Source organism: Helianthus annuus, chromosome 4 (assembly GCF_002127325.2).
Source record: "Helianthus annuus cultivar XRQ/B chromosome 4, HanXRQr2.0-SUNRISE, whole genome shotgun sequence".
Classification (NCBI taxonomy): domain Eukaryota; kingdom Viridiplantae; phylum Streptophyta; class Magnoliopsida; order Asterales; family Asteraceae; genus Helianthus; species Helianthus annuus.
Genome location: NC_035436.2, coordinates 92962267 through 92984887, shown reverse-complemented (window position 1 = coordinate 92984887; position 22621 = coordinate 92962267). Strand labels below are relative to the sequence as shown.

The following is a 22621-nucleotide window of genomic DNA, read 5'->3' as shown; positions in this document are numbered from 1 at the left end:
TTGAAAGTTTTAGTGTTGTAAGTTGGTATGTAAAGCGTCTATGAACATGTTGATCATTAATGTTTCGCGAGGACATTAATATATGCGACGACATAGGAGGTACTCAACCCGCGTAGGCAATTTAAGTGTCGAACTCTCGACGCTGGACACAACAGCACTCTAAGTGGTCACCCATGGACCGTGAGTGGGGCTCGCCCGTACCCATTAGATCTAACCTTTGTTCCTTGGTCCTCAAAAGGATTAATGGCACCTCAGTTACAGCCTATGCTCACATGATCTAAGAGTTCATTCCATAACTTAATCATATCTAAGTTTGACATGTATTTCCCCCTGAAAGTTGTAAACCGAAACGTTGAAAGAAAAGGGGGACATGATCTCACTGAGTTGTCTCGTTTTTCGTACGCAGGCCAACCCAGTCCCGTTGTTGTAACTAGGACATTCTTGTCACTAGTCATGAAAATAATGCACGTTTGCGAAAATACGCAATTGTTTTGTAAAACCGGTATGTTTAATATAAATCGTTCGTAAACCATTTGAGTTCCTTGAATTCCATTCGCAATATGGTTTAGAAATATGAGTTTTTGTTCATCGAAAAGTTGTTTATTTTTGCAAAACTTGCATGTCTTTCCACCCCCGAAAACATTTAAAAAAATGTAAAACAGTAAAAAGTGGGGGTTATGAACTCACCTTGATATCCTTGTGCAAGATAAACTGACTTGAATCATAAGGTTGCTATGTGTATGCTAGCAAAATCAAATGCCCAAAATAATTTCCGACCTACACGTTTCCTAACTCATATAAGACACTATGATCCATGAAACAAAGCCCTAGCATAGGTGTTGGTCATATTCAAATCATCCAACTAGCTAGTTTTTTTGGGTAAAGGGTTACCCCGGTGAATCTATTAAAATGCAACCGCAAATAAGTACAAGTAGTGAGGATGTGTTCCACACTAGTTCATATATAGGACATGCCCCATATATGTATGACCCAACAAAACATCATGATCTAGTAGACAAAAAATGGAAAAAACAAAACAAAATCCTCAGCCGCCATCATCAAAAATAAAGTTGCCACAAACCGGCAACCCCTTCAAATGAACCAAAAGCAGCCTATCCATTTGAGAATTTTGTGGAAGAGGTGCTTGCCCCTGCTTTCGAAGAGAACGGATGAGTACCCGATGTCATAAATGCACTAGTTTCATTGTATACTTCTTCGACCTCCTCTTCATCCGAATCCTGCCTGTCACTCGACTTTTTCTCCTTCTCTCTACGACCCACAGTACTACCTCCCTGACCACCATCATCATCCTTAAGAGCATCAAAGGGGTTTGACGTTGATACCTGATTGTTCACCGGCTTCTTCAAGGACGAGATTGGTTTAGGGTTTACAACTGGTCTGTATACTACCTTAGGCTTCTGATTCTTCATGGGAAGACCTTGATTAGTAAATTTCTTCTTCTTTGCACCCACAACCTGAAAATCATCAATTTTCTTACTAGACTCCCCACTCGAAACGACCTGAGGCCTCTTTGGACACGAGTTATCCTCATGACCAAACACACAACAAGAAGAGCACCTTAAAGGCTCCCAATCATATTCTACTTTCACCTCCACCATTGAGTGACCGTTACCCTGTAAAGATGGGATTGCAACTGTAACACTCCTCTTTAAGTCAGCCCCGGCTTGAATTTCAATGAGAGCTCTAGCATAGCTGCTTCTTCCCCATGACTCCGCACACATTGTAGCAGTGTATGAATCTAGCATCTTAGGCACCCCTATCTTAGAAGCAAGCAAACTAAGACCGTCCTCAGTATATGCTGCTAACGGCACTTCATGCATCTTAACCCAAACAGGGATAGCCTTTATGTCTTCTTTTTCCAACTTGACAGAGGCCGACCACTCCTTCAAGATTATCGGAACATTCCTGATCAACCACGGACCATCCTCCACCAATTTATCCATCCCTTCCTTTGTTTTGAATTTAAAGAAAAAGAAACCGTTTGCATTCATCATTAGTCTAGAGAAACCATATTTAACCCAGTTGTTCTTTGCAAAATAATCCACCACAGGAAACGCCAGCCGTTTGCCCAGAAACCATATTTAACCCAGTTGTTCTTACTAGCTAGTTTTGAAATAAGTATTTTCTTGTTTTTAGCACGACATGCCCACACGTTGGTGATTCGTTCCAAATTGACAAAATACATATATTTACACCGAAATGTATATTTATAATAATAATGTATCGCCATTATTACGCTTGTAGTAGTTTTTGACTAAATCATATCCGGGTATAAAAGTAAATATATTTTTAACCCGGTTCGACGACAAATACTTATGTGCATAAAATTTGTATCTTTATATTTAGAGATAACTGTCATAATACCACAAATATTTATGAACAAAAAAATGATAACTTTATATCTTTTTTGTTTAAAGTCTGCCTGTTTATATAAATGCTAGAAATACTTTCACAATATTAAAGATATGACTTTAGTGTCATTATGACTTAAAATTATGTCATTTAAGTTTCTAGACCTTTTTTTTTTACAAGAGTTCGTAGCTAAGCTTCACATCAATTTGTCATCCACATTTGTAAAGGTTTTATGGCATCATAAATACATATTAATTTCAATTTATTCCAACAATCCTTTCAACTTTATACATTACGTAGTATTATTGCATTCAGGTAGTTAATTCTTATATGTATCTAATTTGCCTTTTTCTTTTATAAACTTTTCATTTACCATCTTTTAGAGTTTTATAACTTAAAATTTTTAGTTTTATGCTATATATACAACTCAAGATTTTAACAAGTCTAACAGTACGATATATGTGCAAACTATATGTATACTCTAAACTCCAAAATACTTATCAATCCTCATGTACCAATTTTGTGAACCTCTAGGTACAACTCTCATGAGGCGACTTATATTTTTGGTGGAAGGATCATGTTTAGCCTAACACATAAGTCTAAAGATTCACAAATTTTTAAGTGGAATAGCACTACTTGGATGATTTGACGTATAACATGGGAAGTTCAAAGGATAATCATAACAAATACTTACAAAAGCAAGCGGGGATGCGATCGAAAGACGAGATGGTGAAGAGCTCGAGTTCGCTTTCCATGAGTGTTCGAGACTTGATTCTTGCGGATCATGAAACTAAAGTGAGCTTGAACTAGACGAAAAGGCTACGAGAATGGTGTCGGAATCGAGTTTGGAGGGTGTGATTTGAGGGATTCGCCGCGGGCTCGCCGTCAAAACCATCACTACCGCCGCCATGAGCAGCGGCGTCACCGTCTGCTGTCGTTGCAGACCCGTTGGACCATCGCGGTGTTGCCGCACCACGTGTCAGCTTCGCCAGCCGGAGTCCGACCACCTGCTGCCGAGCCAGAGAGAGAACAGTGGACGTGGGTGAGTATAAAGTGGTACAAGAAGCAGGGGTGAGGGTTGTGTGTTCATTTGAAGCGTGAGTGGGTATTCATATTCTCATAAGGCAAGTTATGTTGAGTCTTGCATGAGGGTTGTAAATATAAATAATTAACTTAGTTGGGTGATTCGGGTGGTTATCATCGAAAGGTAAGGGCCGGGTTATAATTGGGTTGAAACAAATTGACAGTTTGGTATACATAGGAAATTGGACCTTGACTGTTCTAATAACCTTTCTTGCACGACAAAACAAAAATGATGAGAAAGAGAATGGCGGTTGCGACTAGAATGGGAAACAAATAAGCTTTCAAGATTAAAATATTGTTGAATGAGGGTATGGGCTTTTCTTTTATTCCGGTCAACACTCAAGGTTGAATTGGTTGTCATGTCTCCTTCTCATATTACTGATTTCTATGTGAGGTAGTATGTGTAAATTATTTGTTTAATGGGATAGTGGTACTAAGTTCCTTGGAAAAATTGTGGTGGGTTTGTCCACGCAAGCATGTCCTAGCATGCATGTAGTGTTGTCCTTTCCCTTTTTTTTTTGTCAAACTCAACAAAATTCATAGCAAGTATGTCCATTAAATTTATGTTGTACAATCTGTTGTATATGTACATCTATATATAAGTATGTCTGAGCGTACACTCATGAAACTTGGAGGCATTATCGTGCGATGCTACATACGTAATAAATATATATTGGAAACTTTAGTCATTTACTATACACTAACATAATCATATAAATAAACAAAATAGAGCATTCAAATTTAGAATTTTACGTTTCGCACAATCACCAACGCTAGTTATATATATATTTATCATAACGCGACAGAGCGACACCGATTATAGTAAATGCAAATATTCATGCATTTCCCCGGACATTGCCAGACTTTGTGGACCTAATCAATACATAATTGATGCTAAGTGCACGTAATCAAGTATATAATGAGTGATTAGGTTGTACGGATTAACTTGTAAATTTGTCGGTTGTCTCACGTGATGTCTTTGAGCATATTTTAAGTTCCCTATACTTTAATATCATTTTAGAGCCTTGAAATGAGGTTAAAGGAGTTTAAAAGTGCCAAAAAAATCAAGTTTTACAAGTGTAGGGACCATTTTTGAAATTTCTGCAGATTCAATGAACCTAGTCCATTTTGAAGTGCTAATGGTTTTCACCCATGGTTTTGCAAAACCATGGGATGGTATTCAATGAACATAGTCCACATTAGGGGCTCCCATGGTTTTTGAAAACCATGTGCCCACATGTAAGGTCTAGATCAAATCACGTTTTTCGACGAACGATCTTAACGGTTCAAGGAAATCTATAAATACCCCTCACCCATTTCATTCTTCCTCACATTTGAATCTGATTCTACACTCTCTAAGTGGAAGTATATGCTTCCTACCTGAGAGTGAATCGGGTTCGAATCTTGCGGGGACCTTCTGTAAGTATTCTTTCGCGTTTTTCATTCGTTTTAGCGTTAAAGTCAAACTGCGTTTGACTTTCTGCATTAACCAGTTTATGGTCAATGCGAAGTTCGTTTGAACTTCATAACGTGAGCGTAATCACGATGGTTATAGTCCCTAGTAACTATACCTACTGATTACCACGTTATCTAGGCTCAGTGACGAGTCGTAGTTTCGGCCAAAATGCGTTTTCTCGCGTATTTTGTAACCAAACTAACTTTACTAAACATGTTCTAGCATGTTTAGCTCGTTGCTTTTAGATTTGTGCTTGTTTAGGGTCGTAAAGGTAAGCGATCTAATCAATCGCTTATGCTTACGAACCCGACCCATTGGTCGATCTTTAGGATCCGACCAAACACATTAGGTGACCATAGTTGTATAGGGGATAACCTTCCGAGGTTATACCTTATGGTCACGACGTTTAGTTAGTTATATGATAGGTAGTTTATATGCCTTAGGTAAATTACCAAAATGCCCTTTTTACGCATAAATTCATTTTAAATCTATGTAACGAAATTTTTGACATCTAAACTGATTTAACAACAATATTAAACATGTTAAGGCATATCTTGCTTGTCATAGGACTAGTTAGGCATTCCAAACGCGTTTTACGCAAACGACGCGTTAAAGTGGCGTAAGCTACCTAAACGGGTTGTAATGGGTCAAAAGCACTTAGGATAGGTTTCGTTTTAGTACGTAGGCTTTGTTAAACCATATTACATAAGTTCCCATACTTATTTGGTTTACGAACCCTTGTACTACCCGATCCTCCGATAGGTCCGTTTATTAATGTAGATACCTATATAGGTGTCGTTTGATTCCGTGATCTTCTAGCTTTGCTTGGTGGTTATCCTAAGACTTCTAAGCACCCTTAAGTGAGTACATAGACCCCTCTTTTACTGTTTTTCAAACATTTTGGGGTGAAACACATGTGCCTACTTGTTACTTTCATGATTTCATGCTTTTATATCATATACTTGCTATGTTCATTAGTACACTATTAGTACATGATTTCATTATGTTTTTGCTATGTATGCCCATTGTGTGCATACTTAGTACATCGTTTTACATAACATTTCATGCTATGTATGTTCATCATACTTAGTACATTTTACATCACATGCTATGTATGCCCATTGTGTGCATACTTAGTACATCGTTTTACATAACATTTCATGCTATGTATGTTCATCATACTTAGTACATCATTTTACAAGACATCTTATACTTGGTATCATGCTATGTATGTCCATCCGTCGCATACTTAGTACATTGTTTGTGCATTCTTACCTATGGTTTGGTTGTTACATATTTCACTTGCCATACATGACATTTTGTTTACCCAATACTTGATTGACATTTGACAACGGTTTAGATATGGGCAATTAACATTGGTGGTTTATGTGGGTAAGTGATTTGAGTAATGAGACGTGTGTAATGTGATACAAGCATGGTGGATACGCCGCTGGTACTTCCTATATATAAGTGCTTGTATTATATTACATGGCGTAGCGTTATTTAAATCATTCATTTGGATTTATACATTTTTACACAAATAACATATTTTTCACAAGACATTGTTTTACAAAACAGTTTGTTTTATACAAACTCATTTTTACTTGGTTATTCATTTAACCTTACATCATTCTTTTAACTATACATATCTATCATCGATTTTCAAACGTTTTATAAAAGCAAACCCTTAAACTGGATTCATGACAAGTTTTTGGTTAAACATTTTCTTAAACCTAAGTCATGGATCCTATTTTTCATAAAACCTATGTACTCGCCGGCATTTTTATGCTGACGTATTTTCACATGTGTTTCAGGTACAATAGTTGATGATATTTGATGATGATATTGATGCATGCTCACATAGGATTGGACGAGACCTTAGTGACATTAAAAGATGCAAGACTAGTTAATTTTTGTTATGTTTCTTTATTGTTAAGACATTGTAACTCATTTAATTCAATAAAACGATATTTGTTTAATCCATGGTTGTGAAACAATGATTCTGTTACAACACTCCCCGACGTTTCCGCCACGTTTTGTTGTTTTACGTGGTCGGGGTGTGACAGATTATGCAGCGCACCTATTCTCTCATTGCCAGAGGGCACGGACGATTTTGTGGTCTATTGTGACGCATCAATACAAGGTCTTGATTGTGTGTTGATGCAATGGGATAAAGTCATTGCCTACGCTTCGCGCCAACTTAAGGTTCATGAACGGAACTACACGACGCACGATTTAGAGCTGGGAGCTGTTGTTTTCGCGCTTAAGATATGGCGACACTACCTATACGGTACCAAGTGCACTATCTATACCGATCACAGGAGTCTCGAGCATATCTTCAAGCAGAAGGAATTGAACATGCGCCAACGTTGATGGGTTGAACTACTGAATGATTATGAATGTTCCATCAAGTACCATCCAGGCAAAGCCAATGTTGTGGCTGACGCCCTCAGTCAGAAAGACACTACGCCTAGACGCGTATGAGCATTGCAACTCACTATTCAGTCTATTCTTCCTTCACAGATACGAGATGCTCAAGTGGAAGCATTGAAACCAGAAAACGTCAGGGCAGAAGCCCTACGCGGCTCAAGGCAATGATTAGAACAAAGGAAGACGACGATGCATTTGGGTCCCACACTATGGAAGTTTACGAGAACTTGTAATGGACGAAGCACATAAGTCTCGCTACTCGGTACATCCAGGTTCGGATAAAATGTACCACGATCTCAGGACTACATATTGGTGGCCTAGCATGAAGGCCCACATAGCAACATACGTTAGCAAGTGCTTGACTTGTGCGAGAGTCAAGTCGGAATACTAGAAACCATCAGGCCTACTTCAGCAACCCAAGATACCACAGTGGAAATGGGAGGAAATTTCCATGGATTTCGTTACTAGCCTGCCTATATCCCAGCGTGGGAATGATACAATTTGGGTGATCGTGGATCGACTCACAAAGTCTGCACACTTCCTGGCTATTAAGTCGATGCCGGTATGGGTTAAGATGTATAATGTTCCGATTGCTATTGATACGGATGATGGCTTGAGTTTGTTGGCTTCTAAGATAGGAACCCCGAAAAGATTAGATGGGTATACGGCGGATATGTGTGCGGATAACTGGGGAAGGAGCAGTTTTGCAAGGGCTCTAATTGAAATACATGCGGAGAATGAACTAAAAGATCATATCATTGTTGCCATTCCGAAACTGGGGGGAGAGGGATACATCACAGAAAAGGTGAAAGTGGAGTATGAATGGCAGCCACAGAGATGCTCTTTGTGTTGAATTTTTGGCCACAACGATCAGACATGTGCCAAGAATTTTAATAATAAAGCTAAACAAGTGGTTGTGGATGAGGAGGGGTTTACTACTGATAAGAGGAAGGTGGCGAGAGTGGGTATGCCGCAGAAAAGACAAAAGCAGAAATTTATCTACAAACCTAAGATGAATAAGTCAGGAGCAAGTACCTCTGGTACTAAGGAGGATACATCGGATAATAGCAAAAATGCCAATGTGGAAACGGGTAATGCGTTTGAAGCTTTGGCAAGTAACGATTTGGAAGAGACTATAGCTGATATCGGGGTGGATATGGAGCTAAGGCAGAATTTAAAAAAAGGGAATGGGAAGCCTACTCGATCCGAGAATGAGGTAGAGGAAACTTTACAGACGGAAATGGCCGCATTCATGACAGCTGATCAGAGTCATGTTTCTGAGGGGGCAAGCACTCCCGGACAAGCAGGTATTAATGGATAGCATTATGTCTTGGAATATAAGGGGTTTGAATCGCCCCCTGAAACAAAGCGAAGTTCGTAAAGTTCTTGCTGAAAATAAGTTAAATGTTTGTGCAATTTTAGAATCCCATGTTAATGTGACGAAGCTGGGAACCATTTGCAATAGTGTCTTTCGGAATTGGAACTGGACGTCTAATGGGGGTTTGTGTAGTAGGGGCACTCGAATAATTTTGGGTTGGGATTCTGATGTGGTGGATCTTTTGGTGCTCGCTCAAACTGATCAAGTTATTCATACGCAGATGTTGGATAAGACTCTTAAAAAAGTTTTATTCTGCTCTTTTGTGTACGCGGAAAATAAGTATCAAGATCGTAGAAGTCTCTGGGAGAGTTTACGTAATCACAAAAGCTTATGTCATGATAAACCATGGGTTGTTATGGGGGATTTCAATGCTACTCTTCAGCTTGAGGATTCTATATATGGAACATCTCAACAAACGATAAGCATGTGTGAGTTTAAAGATTGTGTTCAGTTTTTGGAGTTGTTGGATATTCAGGGGCACGGTTTTCAGTTTACTTGGAACCAAAAACCCAAAGATGGAGTGGGTCTTCTTAAAAAGATAGATAGAGTCATGGGTAATATTCCGTTCTTGGATTTGTGTCCGAATGCGTTTGTCATGTACCATCCTTTTCGAGTCTCGGACCATACGCCTTGTATCTTGAAAATGGGGGCCGTGAATGAGAAGAAAATCCAACCATTCAAGTTTCCTAACTTCATCACTTCCAAACCGGAATTCTTGAAGTGTGTGGATCAGGAATGGAGGAGAACGATCCCAGGGGTTAATATGTTTTCGGTTACAAAGAAACTTAGTAATCTTAAACCGCACTTAAGGAAGATCTTATTCAACCAGGGAAACTTACATGCTAAGGTGTCGGAGCTTAGGAAAAAGCTGGATGAGATTCAAGTTCTTGTTGATAAGAGTACGTTGGATAGCAATCTCCGTCAACTTGAAGCGACATGTCTTCAAGATTTTCAGTCTGCTGCTTATGATGAGGAATGTTTCCTCAAACAAAAGTCAAAAGTTGAATGGTTGTGTGCTGGAGACTCTAATACAAAATATTTCCATAATGTGGTGAAAAGCCGTAATGCGAGAAGCAAAATTCATAGTGTCAAAGATACTTCGGGGATCTGTCATGAAGGTAGTAGGGTTGCGGCTACTTTAGTCACTCACTACTCCAACTTTCTGGGTGTTGAGGACCAGGTAACTTCCATTAATTTGGATACTATTTTTGTTAATGTCCTTAGCCATGAAGATGCCTCTAATATGGTTCGACAAGTTACTAGAGAGGAAGTCAAAGCGGCTATGTTTAATATTGGTGAAAATAAGGCTCCTGGTCCTGACGGGTACACGTCAGCTTTCTTCAAGAAGGCTTGGGATATTATCGGTAATGAAGTAACGGATGCGGTTCTTGATTTTTTTGATAATGGGAAACTCCTCAAGCAACTAAATCACACGATCCTGGCTTTGATTCCTAAGAAAGACATTCCGGACTCTGTTTTGGATTATCGACCTATTTCATGTTGTAACGTGCTCTATAAATGTATTAGCAAGATCATCACGGATAGGATTAAAGGGAGTTTGGGGGCTCTTGTCAGCATTAATCAGTCAGCCTTTGTGCCGGGAAGGAAAATCTCAGATAATATTCTCCTAACTCAGGAGCTGATGCACAACTATCACTTGAATAGAGGCCCTGCGAGATGTGCTTTTAAAATTGACATTCAGAAACCCTATGATACGGTAAGTTGATCTTTTTTGAAAGCTATTCTTATTTGTTTTGGATTCAATCATCGTATGGTTCAGTGGATTATGATGTGTGTTTCCACGGCTTCCTACTCATTGTCCGTTAATGGTAATCTTCATGGTTTTTTCAAAGGGAAGAGGGGGTTGAGGCAAGGCGATCCTATGTCGCCTTATTTATTTACCCTTATCATGGAAGTGCTATCTCTATTACTGCAACAGGCGGCTGACTTAAACTCGTCATTTAAATTTCATCATCAGTGTGCTAAGCAGAGAATTATCAACGTATCCTTTGCGGACGATTTGTTTATCTTTGTCCATGCTGACATTTGCTCGGTGAAGAAGGTTAGAGATGCTCTGGAAATGTTTACTAGTTGGTCAGGGTTAGTACCGAGCCCAACCAAGAGTACTGCCTATTTTTCGAAGGTGCCTTCTCTGGTGAAGCAACAGATTCTTTCGTTGATGTCTTTCCAAGAAGGTAATCTTCCGGTTAGATATCTTGGGGTGCCTCTTATATCCACAAAACTAATTTTAGAAGATTGTAAAATCTTGATTGATCGTATGGAGAGCAAAATCACGAGCTGGATCGCTAAGTCTTTGTCCTTTGCGGGCCGCCTTCAACTTATAAGCTCGGTTTTATCTTCAATGCATATCTATTGGGCTTCAGTTTTTATTCTCCCTGCTCGGGTAATTTCTGAGTTGGAAAAGAGGATGCATCGTTTTTTATGGAATGCTGGTTCTTCTGGCAGAATTCGTGCCAAAGTTGCTTGGTCCGATGGTTGTTTGCCAAAGAATGAGGGAGGCTTAGGTATTCGAAATGTTGGGGATGTTAATAAGGCTCTCATGACAAACCACATATGGAGTATTATTACTCACAGAGAGTCTCTTTGGGTTCGGTGGATCCATTCGTACAAGCTAAAGGGTAGAAGTTTCTGGGAGGTTCCGTGCAGGGTTAGCGTGAGTTGGGGATGGCGTAAGATCTTATTAGTTCGAAATTTGGTTCGTCCTTACATGGGTATGTCTATCAGAAGTGGTGCTCAGACTAATGCATGGTGTGATAACTGGTGCCCCTTGAGTCCGATCAGTGCATTCATCACGCCTAGAACCATCACTAATGCAGGTTTCAATATGCACTCTACAGTTGCCGATATAGTTGATGCTTCGGGCCAATGGCGATGGCCAGCGGCTTGGTATGACCTGTTTCCTGTGTTGATAAACTTACAACCACCATCTCTTGTTCACAATGTACCAGATAAACCTACGTGGAAAGACTTGCATGGTAAAGATAGTTATTTCAGCTCTAAGGAAGTTTGGAATAATATTAGGAGTCGGGGTGATACGGTCTCTTGGTTCAACATGATATGGTTTTCCCAATGTATTCCAAGACACTCGTTCCATATGTGGCTGGTTATAAGAAACAAACTCAAAACTCAGGATCATCTTATGATCTGGGAAGCGGGGAGTGAAACGAACTTAAGACTTATGTGTTGTCCGCTTTGTCGTTATGATCGTGACTCACGGGACCACCTATTCTTCCAATGTAGCTTTGCGTCTCAAGTGTGGAATAATGTTAAAACTATGGTTAGCTTGGAGATGTTAATGACTCTTGGGCATCCGTCTTTGCATGGATGGAACAAACGGCTTCCTCAAAGACGACGAACGTTATTGTGGGCAAGATTCTGATTGCGGCTACGACATATTTTATATGGCAAGAATGAAATGCTAGACTATTCTCTCATACCCACAAGTCGGCTGAAGCGGTGACAGAATTTGTCACACCCCCAAAATCCACCTGTGGAGTATCACCGCTTGGGAGCGTGACTGACCAGGATCAAGCCACCAATAATATTGAACACGTAATTAATATTTAAAAGTAAATGTCATTCAACCGCCAATATGAAGGTGTTCCAAAACATAAGTAAGTTATCATTGTTTAGCGGAAGCGTATAAATAAAACCCATCATAATAAAGTATCAAATGTCATAAGTGTTTAACAAGACAATCACGATCCAAGCCCACAATGACCAGCTCCTCTCTGTGCAAGCTCCATGTATCTAACGACCTGCAAGGCATGTAACAGAGGATCAACAACTAGTTGAGCGAGTTCACAGAAAGTAAATGCGTAATAGTATATTCGTTTGAAACATGTGGCTCCACTGTTACTATTCGTTTGAAACATGTGGCTCCACTGGGCCGATAGTACGTTCTATTGGTGGGGGCTTCCCATGTTGTATAACCACTAGACTATTCGTAACCATAAGTGTTCTTCATATCCCGAGAACAGTAACACGTACAAGTTTACGTAGGTTTTACGTAAGTAATCCTTCACAACCGAGGATAGGGGTACGCGTGGGTTTACGTAGGTTTTACGTAAGTGCCTGACACAACCGAGGCAGTAGTGAGTATAAGTCCACGTAGGTTTTACGTGAGTGTCCTTCGCAACCTGAGGACAGTGAGCAATACAAGTATACGTAGGTTTTACGTATGTGTCCTGCACAACCGAGGACGATGGTATGGTAGTCTAGTAACAGTGTAAGTACAGTTCTATTCAATCTCAATCCTTCAATCCCAATTCCCGTGCCCTGGGAATCCCATGCCTTAGTAAGAGTGTGAACTCACCTTGGTTTGCTCGGTATGTTATGCTATAGGGTTTATCAAATGTCTAAGTCCGTTACACACGACCTAGGATATGTTGCACATGATACGATGTAAGTGTTCGCATCAAATTAGGGTTTACAAATCCTTGATATTCGAGTAACTGTGCTTTGTGTGTTTATTGTGTACATGATGATATCACATAGAATGCTCATACATACAGGATCATACAGTTGCATTCAGTATCATGCGATTATATATAAATAGAATCATAAATCACGTAAACAGTTAATCGTATTCACATAATTCATACGTCTCAAAATTGATTTCACTGTTTAGTCTAACATGGATATTAGCTTATTTGCCAATGTTAACATACTTAGTACAATTAACGGCGTTAATAAACTTAACAAGTCTACAGAGTTAGTGACTTAACACAGTAGTATACACACCTTAACAAATTCAACATCAACCAACATGCAACTCAAAGCTTCATATAAACCATACACAAAGTCAGACAGGGCCTTGCCCTTCTTAAAAGTTCGGACAAGAGAAACAAGTCACAAAACTCGGACCCCTTTCAAGCTTAAGGGTCGGACAAGAGGGTGTGGGGTAAAACTCGGACCATACCACTCCTATTGAAACTCGGACAAGGGAAGTGGGGGTTTAAAAGTCGGACAACCCATCCCACTTTGCAAAACTCGGACCATGAGTCCCATTGCCAAAACTCGGACAACACTATGTGGCAAGAAACTCGGACCCCCTATCTTTCCATAAGGTCGGACATCATTTACACTTCAAGGTCGGACTCATATAAGTTTAATTAAACTCGGAACTCACAATAAAGTCATACAAAAGTCGGACTTCTTGTAAAGGTCGGACCTTGTGGTCCTTGTAAAGGTCGGACCACATGATCATAGGTTAAAAGTCGGACATGCTTGGTTAATTAAAAGCTCGGACTTCTCATCACATTAAAAATTCGGACTTGCATCATTCACAAAACTCAGACTACAAGTAAAATCAATCATCGAGAGCAGAACATCATTCACGTGAACATCAGTTACGTTTTAGTATTCATACAATCCAAAACCCTAGTTTTCTTATGCATCTGTATAGCGGTAAATCCAATTTCTTAATCAATCATTCTACAAATCAAGTATCTTAATCATCAAGCAATGATTACACAATGATCAACATCCTTTCATTATAAATCAGACTCAATCAAAACCACAGAAGTATCAAACAAGAGCTAGGGTTTTCATGAACACATAATCAAGAATTGATGCGATCAACCAATCAATTAGGGTTTACAAGTATCACAATAACCATTAAACAATTACCTTGAATGATTCTAGAGAGAATGTGGAAACAAAAGTGATGAATGTCTTGCCAATGATGATGGTGATGATTGCCAGAGAATGTGAAGTACGTGCTTTGGATTTTTGTGAGAATGATTAGTGAAAAAGGGATTAGGGTTAAGTATCTCTAAGATTTCACTAATTACCCTCTACCTCCCTAAGTATCATATTTTACACATGCACACCATCTCATAACAATTTCATAGTTTCACCACCAAGTTCATATATTTACCAAGTCTATCACAATTAACACATAATCATGCACAAACACACAATACACTTCATTGAATCAAAACGTATACAATTCCATGGCAATCAATTGTGCAAATAATCAACTAAACAATACATGAACGTGCAATAAATGCGAAATAGAAATCTTGGAAATTCGAATTGTCACATTATCCCCAACTTAAAAGAAATTTCGTCCCGAAATTTAGCATGCGGTTACTGAGGAAGCTAGGTAAGTTGTATCGTTTACTGGTTTTTCCTGGGGTGTCACATCATCCCCAACTTAAAAGAAATTTCGTCCCGAAATTTAGCATGCGGTTACTGAGGAAGCTAGGTAAGTTGTATCGTTTACTGGTTTTTCCTGGGGTGTCACATCATCCCCCCGTTGATTTGGAATTTCGTCCCGAAATTCCGCAGTAGGAGCTTCAGCCTCAGTAGTAGTTGCATTGGTTTCGAATAACTGGGGGTACTTTTCTGTCATCTGGTCTTCGCGTTCCCAGGTGTACTCTGGGCCACGTTTGGAGTTCCAACGAACTCGGACAAGAGGGATTCTCTTGTGTTTGAGGACCTTAACATCCCGGTCCGTGATTTCAACTGGTTCCTCGACGAACTGCAACCGCTCGTCGATAGTGAGTTCCTTAAAAGGAACTATGAGGGTCTCATCTGACAGGCACTTCTTCAGATTCGACACGTGAAATACATTGTGAACTGCACCGAGTTCAGCTGGTAGGTTTAGCTTGTAGGCCACTTTGCCTATTTTCTCAATGATCTCGAACGGTCCGACATACCGCGGATTTAGTTTGCCCCGTTTGCCAAAACGAACCACACCCTTCCAGGGTGAGACTTTAAGTAAAACCCGGTCCCCGACCTGAAATTCCAAAGGCTTCCTACGCTTGTCCGCGTAGGCTTTCTGACGGTCGCGTGCTGCCACCATGCGTTGTCGTATCTGTGTAATCTTTTCCGTGGCGTCCACTACAATCTCTGGACTCGTGATCTGACTATCCCCCACCTCTGCCCAACAGAGAGGTGACCGGCATTTACGTCCGTACAATGCCTCGAATGGAGCGGCTTGTATGCTGGTGTGATAGCTGTTATTATACGAAAACTCCACCAAAGGGAGATGCTTTTCCCAGCCGTTGCCGAAATCAATAACACATGCCCGAAGCATGTCTTCAAGAGTCTGGATCGTTCGCTCAGACTGCCCATCCGTCTGAGGATGATATGCTGTGCTCATGTCTAATCGTGAGCCAAAAGATTTGTGCATCGCTTGCCATAGCTCTGACGTGAATCGTGCATCCCGATCCGAAATTATTGAGGTGGGCACCCCGTGCCTCGAAACAACTTCTTTAAGATAAACGTCTGCGAGAGTGGAGAACTTATCCGTTTCCTTAATAGCCAGGAAGTGTGCAGACTTGGTGAGTCGATCCACGATCACCCATATGGTATCATTCCCACGCTGAGATCTAGGTAGGCCTGTAACAAAATCCATGGAAATTTCTTCCCATTTCCACTGTGGTATCCTGGGTTGTTGAAGTAGGCCCACTGGTTTCTGATACTCCACTTTGACCTTTGCACATGTCAAACACTTGCCGACATAAGTAGCGATGTGGGCTTTCATGCTAGGCCACCAATATGTTGTTTTGAGATCGTGGTACATCTTATCCAACCCTGGATGTATTGAGTAGCGAGACTTGTGTGCTTCATCCATCACAAGTTCTCGTAAACCGCCATAAAGTGGGACCCAAATACGTCCTGTTACATAGTAGGCGCCGTCTTCCTTTTGTTCCATTCGTTGCCATGAGCCGCGTAAGGCTTCAGCTTTGACGTTTTCGGGCTTTAATGCTTCCATCTGAGCAGTTCGTATTTGTGCAGGAAGACTGGACTGAATAGTGAGCTGCAAGGCTCGTACGCGTCTAGGTAGAGTGTCCTTTCGAGTGAGAGCGTCAGCCACAACATTGGCTTTTCCTGGATGATACTTAATAGCGCATTCGCATATCCAATTCCTTCTGCTTGAAGATATGCTCGAGACTCCTGTGATCGGTGTAGATAGTGCACTTGGTACTGTACAGGTAATGTCGCCATATCTTAAGTGCAAAAACAACAGCTCCCAGCTCTAAATCGTGCGTCGTGTAGTTCCGTTCATAAACCTTGAGTTGCCGCGAAGCGTAGGCAATAACTTTATCACGCTGCATCAATACACAACCAAGCCCCTGTATCGATGCGTCACAATAGACCACAAAATCATCCGTGCCTTCTGGCAATGAGAGTATAGGTGCGCTGCAAAGCCTATCCTTTAAGTACTGAAAAGCGTCTTCCTGAGAATCTCCCCAACGGTAGGTGACACCTTTCTGTGTCAGTAGCGTAAGCGGCTGCGCGATCTTTGAGAAGTCTTTGATAAACCGCCTGTAGTAACCTGCCAAACCCAAGAATTGGCGTATTTCCATTGGAGTACGAGGCGCTGGCCAATTCCTGATCGAATCTACCTTGGATGGATCGACATGAATCCCATCCCTGTTCACCACATGGCCTAAGAAGTGGACTTCACGAAGCAAGAAGTCACATTTTGAAAACATGGCGTACAGTTGCTCCTTTCGAAGAAGTTCCAAGATAAGTCGTAAGTGCTGCTCGTGTTCCTCCTGACTCTTGGAGTAGATCAGAATGTCGTCGATGAAAACGATGACGAACTTGTCTAGATAGGGTTTGCACACCCTGTTCATAAGATCCATAAAAACTGCAGGCGCGTTCGTAAGCCCAAATGGCATGACAAGGAACTCGTAATGACCGTAGCGAGTTCTGAATGCTGTCTTGGATACATCCTCCTCGCGGACTCTCAGCTGATGATACCCTGACCTCAGATCAATCTTGGAGTAGTAGCTCAACCCTTGCAACTGGTCGAATAAGTCGTCAATACGAGGAAGAGGATAGCGGTTCTTCACTGTCACCTTGTTCAGTTCACGGTAATCAATGCACATCCTGAAAGTGCCATCCTTCTTTTTCACGAATAATACTGGAGCTCCCCAAGGCAAAGAGCTTGGACGAATGAAGCCCTTATCCAAGAGCTCTTGTAGTTGCTTTGACAGTTCCTCCAGTTCAGTTGGAGCTAAACGATACGGTGCGTGAGCTATAGGTGCTGCTCCTGGAGCTAGCTCGACTTGAAACTCGACTTGGCGATGAGGCGGAAGACCTGGTAAATCTTCAGGAAACACTTGAGGAAAATCATGTACAACTGGAATATCCTCTATTCTTTTCTCCTTTGTCGATGTATCAGTAACAAGTGCCAAAATGGCAGTATGACCCTTTCGTAAACATTTCTGAGCCTTCAAGAAAGAGATGATGCCAACCACAGCACCACTCTTGTCGCCCTGAACTTCGAGAGGTTCTTGACCAGAACGGGGAATACAAACAATCTTGCTCTTTGCATAGGATCTCCGTTTGCTGTTGGGATAACCAATCCATCCCAATGACGATGTCGAAACTACCCAAGACTAGGGAATGAGGTTGATGGAGAGTGTCTGACCAACTAAGACGAGGTTACAACCCTTGACTACCAGAAGATTGCTGACCAGTGCTCTGACAGTCATCGATCTTTCGCTGTCGTGCCTGAGACTGAACTGAAGTTGAACCCTTGCTGAAGGTTCCATCCCACCTTCTCTTGTTGTCACTGGGAATAGCAGAAGTAGTAGTAGTAGCACCAATGCGTCTAGGCAGCTTGTTCTGTTCCACTACCTGATCTGTGAGGCGATGAGCAAGATGAGTAACATCCTGGATAGTAGCAAGGTTGGCCGATGTCACATAACTTTGAATCTCCGAGGCTAGACCCTTGAGGTACAATTCGATACGCTTGATCGGAGGGTCCACCATGGTTGGACACAAGATGGCCAGTTCGTTCGACCGTTTCGTATAAGCTTCAATCTCTGACCCCGTCATCTTCAAATGATAAAGCTCCACTTCCAACTTGTGGATGTCATCGCGTGTGCAGTATTCTCGTTTGATCAGTTCCTTGAAATCTTCCCAAGGTGTGGCGTTAGCAGCTGCCAACCCTAAGATCTTCACTTGTGTATTCCACCAAGTTAGAGCGATCCCCTCTAAAGTACCAGTGGCATATTTCAACCTGCGAGCCTCAGGGCATTCACACATCTCGAACACCGACTCGAGCTTTTCAAACCAGTGGAGGAGTCCAACCGCTCCCTCCGTGCCACTGAACGTGCTAGGACGACAATCCATAAAGTTCTTGAAAGTGCAAACGGGCTGATGAGCGTGTTGACCTAATGTGTAAGAACAAAACGAGGTTAAACATAAGAGTTGTTTAGGAACGTAGGATCTAAAGATCCTAGGATGAGTTACGACTGCAGGGTATACCTCCTGCGTTTGCAGCTGCAAGTGCCGCAGCTACTCGTTCATTGATAAGTGCCATCAACTGGTCTTGAGTCATGTTCACACGTCCAGACATGATCTTCATAGTAAAAGTAGTGTAAATGAGAATGGTTCGCGAGTAGTGCGATGACAGAAGAGAGTGAGCACACAGGTGTTTCAAGCAATAACAAGTAGTGAGCAATGAAATCTAAGCATACCACGAGCAAAGTTCTATGCAATTCAAGCAAGTAGGCAGTAAACATAAACCTTATTACCTAGGATTTTGAGTCTTGCACGTGGAGCGAAGCGTCGTTGTGGATCGTTGAGAGCACTGTTCTGGTTATAGTCTGGTTTTAATAAAAACGTTTTCCCCATATTAAAACCAAGTTCTCTATAACCAATGGCTCTGATACCAATCTGTCACACCCCCAAAATCCACACGCGGAGTACTACCGCTTGGGAGCGTGACTGACCAGGATCAAGCCACCAATCATATTGAACACGTAATTAATATTTAAAAGGAAATGTCATTCAACCACCAATATGAAGGTGTTCCAAAACATAAGTAAGTTATCATTGTTTAGCGGAAGCGTATAAATAAAACCCATCATAATAAAGTATCAAATGTCATAAGTGTTTAACAAGACAATCACGATCCAAGCCCACAACGACCAGCTCCTCTCTGTGCAAGCTCCATGTATCTAACGACCTGCAAGGCATGTAACAGAGGATCAACAACTAGTTGAGCGAGTTCACAGAAAGTAAATGCGTAATAGTATATTCGTTTGAAACATGTGGCTCCACTGGGCCGATAGTACGTTCTATTGGTGGGGGCTTCCCATGTTGTATAACCACTAGACTATTCGTAACCATAAGTGTTCTTCATATCCCGAGAACAGTAACACGTACAAGTTTACGTAGGTTTTACGTAAGTAATCCTTCACAACCGGGGATAGGGGTACGCGGGGGTTTACGTAGGTTTTACGTAAGTGCCTGACACAACCGAGGCAGTAGTGAGTATAAGTCCACGTAGGTTTTACGTGAGTGTCCTTCGCAACCTGAGGACAGTGAGCAATACAAGTATACGTAGATTTTACGTATGTGTCCTGCACAACCGAGGACGATGGTATGGTAGTCTAGTAACAGTATAAGTACAGTTCTATTCAATCTCAATCCTTCAATCCCAATTCCCGTGCCCTAGGAATCCCATGCCTTAGTAAGAGTGTGAACTCACCTTGGTTTGCTCGGTATGTTATGCTCTAGGGTTTATCAAATGTCTAAGTCCGTTACACACGACCTAGGATATGTTGCACATGATACGATGTAAGTGTTTGCATCAAATTAGGGTTTACAAATCCTTGATATTCGAGTAACTGTGCTTTGTTTGTTTATTGTGTACATGATGATATCACATAGAATGCTCTTACATACCGGATCATACAGTTGCATTCAGTATCATGCGATTATATATAAATATGTCACACCCCCAAAATCCATCTGTGGAGTATCACCGCTTGGGAGCGTGACTGACCAGGATCAAGCCACCAATCATATTGAACATGCATTTAATATTAAGTAAGATAAAAGAAAACCATCCATTCAATACAAAAGGTGTTCAAAACATATCATCGTTTTAAAGTGTAGCGGAAGCATAGTAAAGAAACCAACAGTAGTAAATAGTTTAAGCGTTTTAACAGTTCAACATAAGAAACACGATCCTCGTCCACAACGACCCGCCTCTCCAATGCAAGCTCCCAGTACCTAACGATCTGCAAGGCATGTAACAGAATGATCAACAAACTAGTTGAGCGAGTTCACAGTAAGTAAATGTGTAACAGTAAGTAACAGGTGGCTCTACAGGGCCGATAGTAAGTTATGCTGGTGGGGGCTTCCCATGTCAAGTGACCACTAGACTGTTCGTATTATTATCCCTGTTCTTCGTCCGAGAACAGAAGTGTGTATAAAGTGTGCGTAGGTTTTACGCACGTATCCTTCGTAACCTGAGGATAGAAGTAAGTAATGCGTACACGTAGGTTTTACGTGCGTATCCTTCGTAACCGAGGATAGAATGGCATGTGAACCCGTAGGTGTTATCCCAACCTACGTAACCGTCCTGACATCCGAGGACATGATAGGTGATAGTCTAGTAAAGCATATGTACGTTCCTTTCAATAATAACCTTTAACCCATTCCCACAACCCGGGAATCCCATGCCTTAGTAGGAGTGTGAACTCACCTTGGTTTGCTCGGTATGCTAAGTTATGCACTCACAAGTAATTAATCACGTCCTAGTGTATGCACGTATAACAAATCAGTTCATGTTCGCAATTGTACGCATGCAGTTTAATGTTCACATAACAGTCAGTTGCATAACAGCACACACGTATTATTTCACCTTGCACGAATACAGATGCTAACATTCATCTCTAAGCATGGCATGCCAATTAAATCCAGCATATAATCAATCAGTCAAAGTATGTTCATAATCCCTAACATCCTTCGAATCCAGTCACTATCTTTCGACAACAGTAATCACAATTATCTTTCGGAAACAATTATCACAATTATCCTTCGGACCAATGTTATGTTCCGAATCCTATGTCATCTTTCGGCCAACCTATCTTTCGGCCCAACTATCTTTCGGTCCAACTATCTGTCGGTCCAACTATCTGTCGGTCCAACTATCTTTCGGTCCAATAATGGTTCGGTCAAACTAGTATCTTTCGGTCAAACTATGTTTCGAGCCATTGATATCTTTCGGTCATAGCAGTTACGTTTATTCCAAGTTTACCCGATTATCATTTAACACCGATTTCACAATTCTACCAACACCAACAAGATCAAACAAGCATAATCACAATGTTTCACTCAAGAACCCTAATTCGATCATAAGAACAAAATCACTTAATCATGTTATGATCCAATTTCATAAGCATACACGTATGGCCGATTATCAAACATCAATACATATCGATCACCCTGACCTGATTACCCAGCCGATTAACAACCAATTCACAGCATTGATCATGAAATCATATTAGTCATCATCATGCTAGTCGATTATCAAGCATGAAATCTAATGTTACTATACAACAATCCAGATCTATAACATGGCAGCCGATTCAAACAAGCTTAGTCAGACATCCTTAATTATTCAAATCATGCGATCATATAATCCAAAACATGCAACAATATCATCATTCAATCAATTAAAACCATACAACTAGCACTAACCGGGAATGAAAGCAAAGGGAATTGATCAGCAGGTGATTTCCGGTTGTTTGTGATTGCCGACACACACACAAAAGAAAACTAGGGTTTTTGAAAAACTAACTGCCGGTTACAAGTATTACGTATTTAAACCTTTCACAGAAGTGGGCCAAGCCCATTAGAGTAACTGGGCCGAAACATATCGAACAATGCCGAAGGATATGTTTCGAGCTCGAAGGTTATGTTTCGTGCACGAAGGATATGTTTCGTGGTCTTCGAATCGAAGGATATCCTTCGTGGTCCTTCGAGTCCTTCGATCTGTATGTTATCTTTCGAGGTCTAGACCAAAAGTTATTATGATAATAATAATAATTCTAATATTATATTCTATCACAGCAAATAATCAGATATAGACAAAACGACAATACATTTCATTAACA

General features: G+C 41.0%; 1 protein-coding gene across 1 annotated transcript; it reads right to left on the bottom strand.

Annotated features, from left to right (window-relative positions):
• Positions 1–1045: 1045 nt before the first annotated feature.
• On the bottom strand, positions 1046–2012 carry LOC110913292. Its single transcript, XM_022158133.1, has 2 exons — positions 1212–2012; positions 1046–1090 (listed from the first exon to the last, which is right to left on the bottom strand). The coding sequence occupies exons 1-2, from the start codon at positions 2010–2012 to the stop codon at positions 1046–1048; spliced, it is 846 nt and encodes a 281-aa protein (XP_022013825.1).
• Between the last annotated feature and the right edge of the window lie 20609 nt (positions 2013–22621).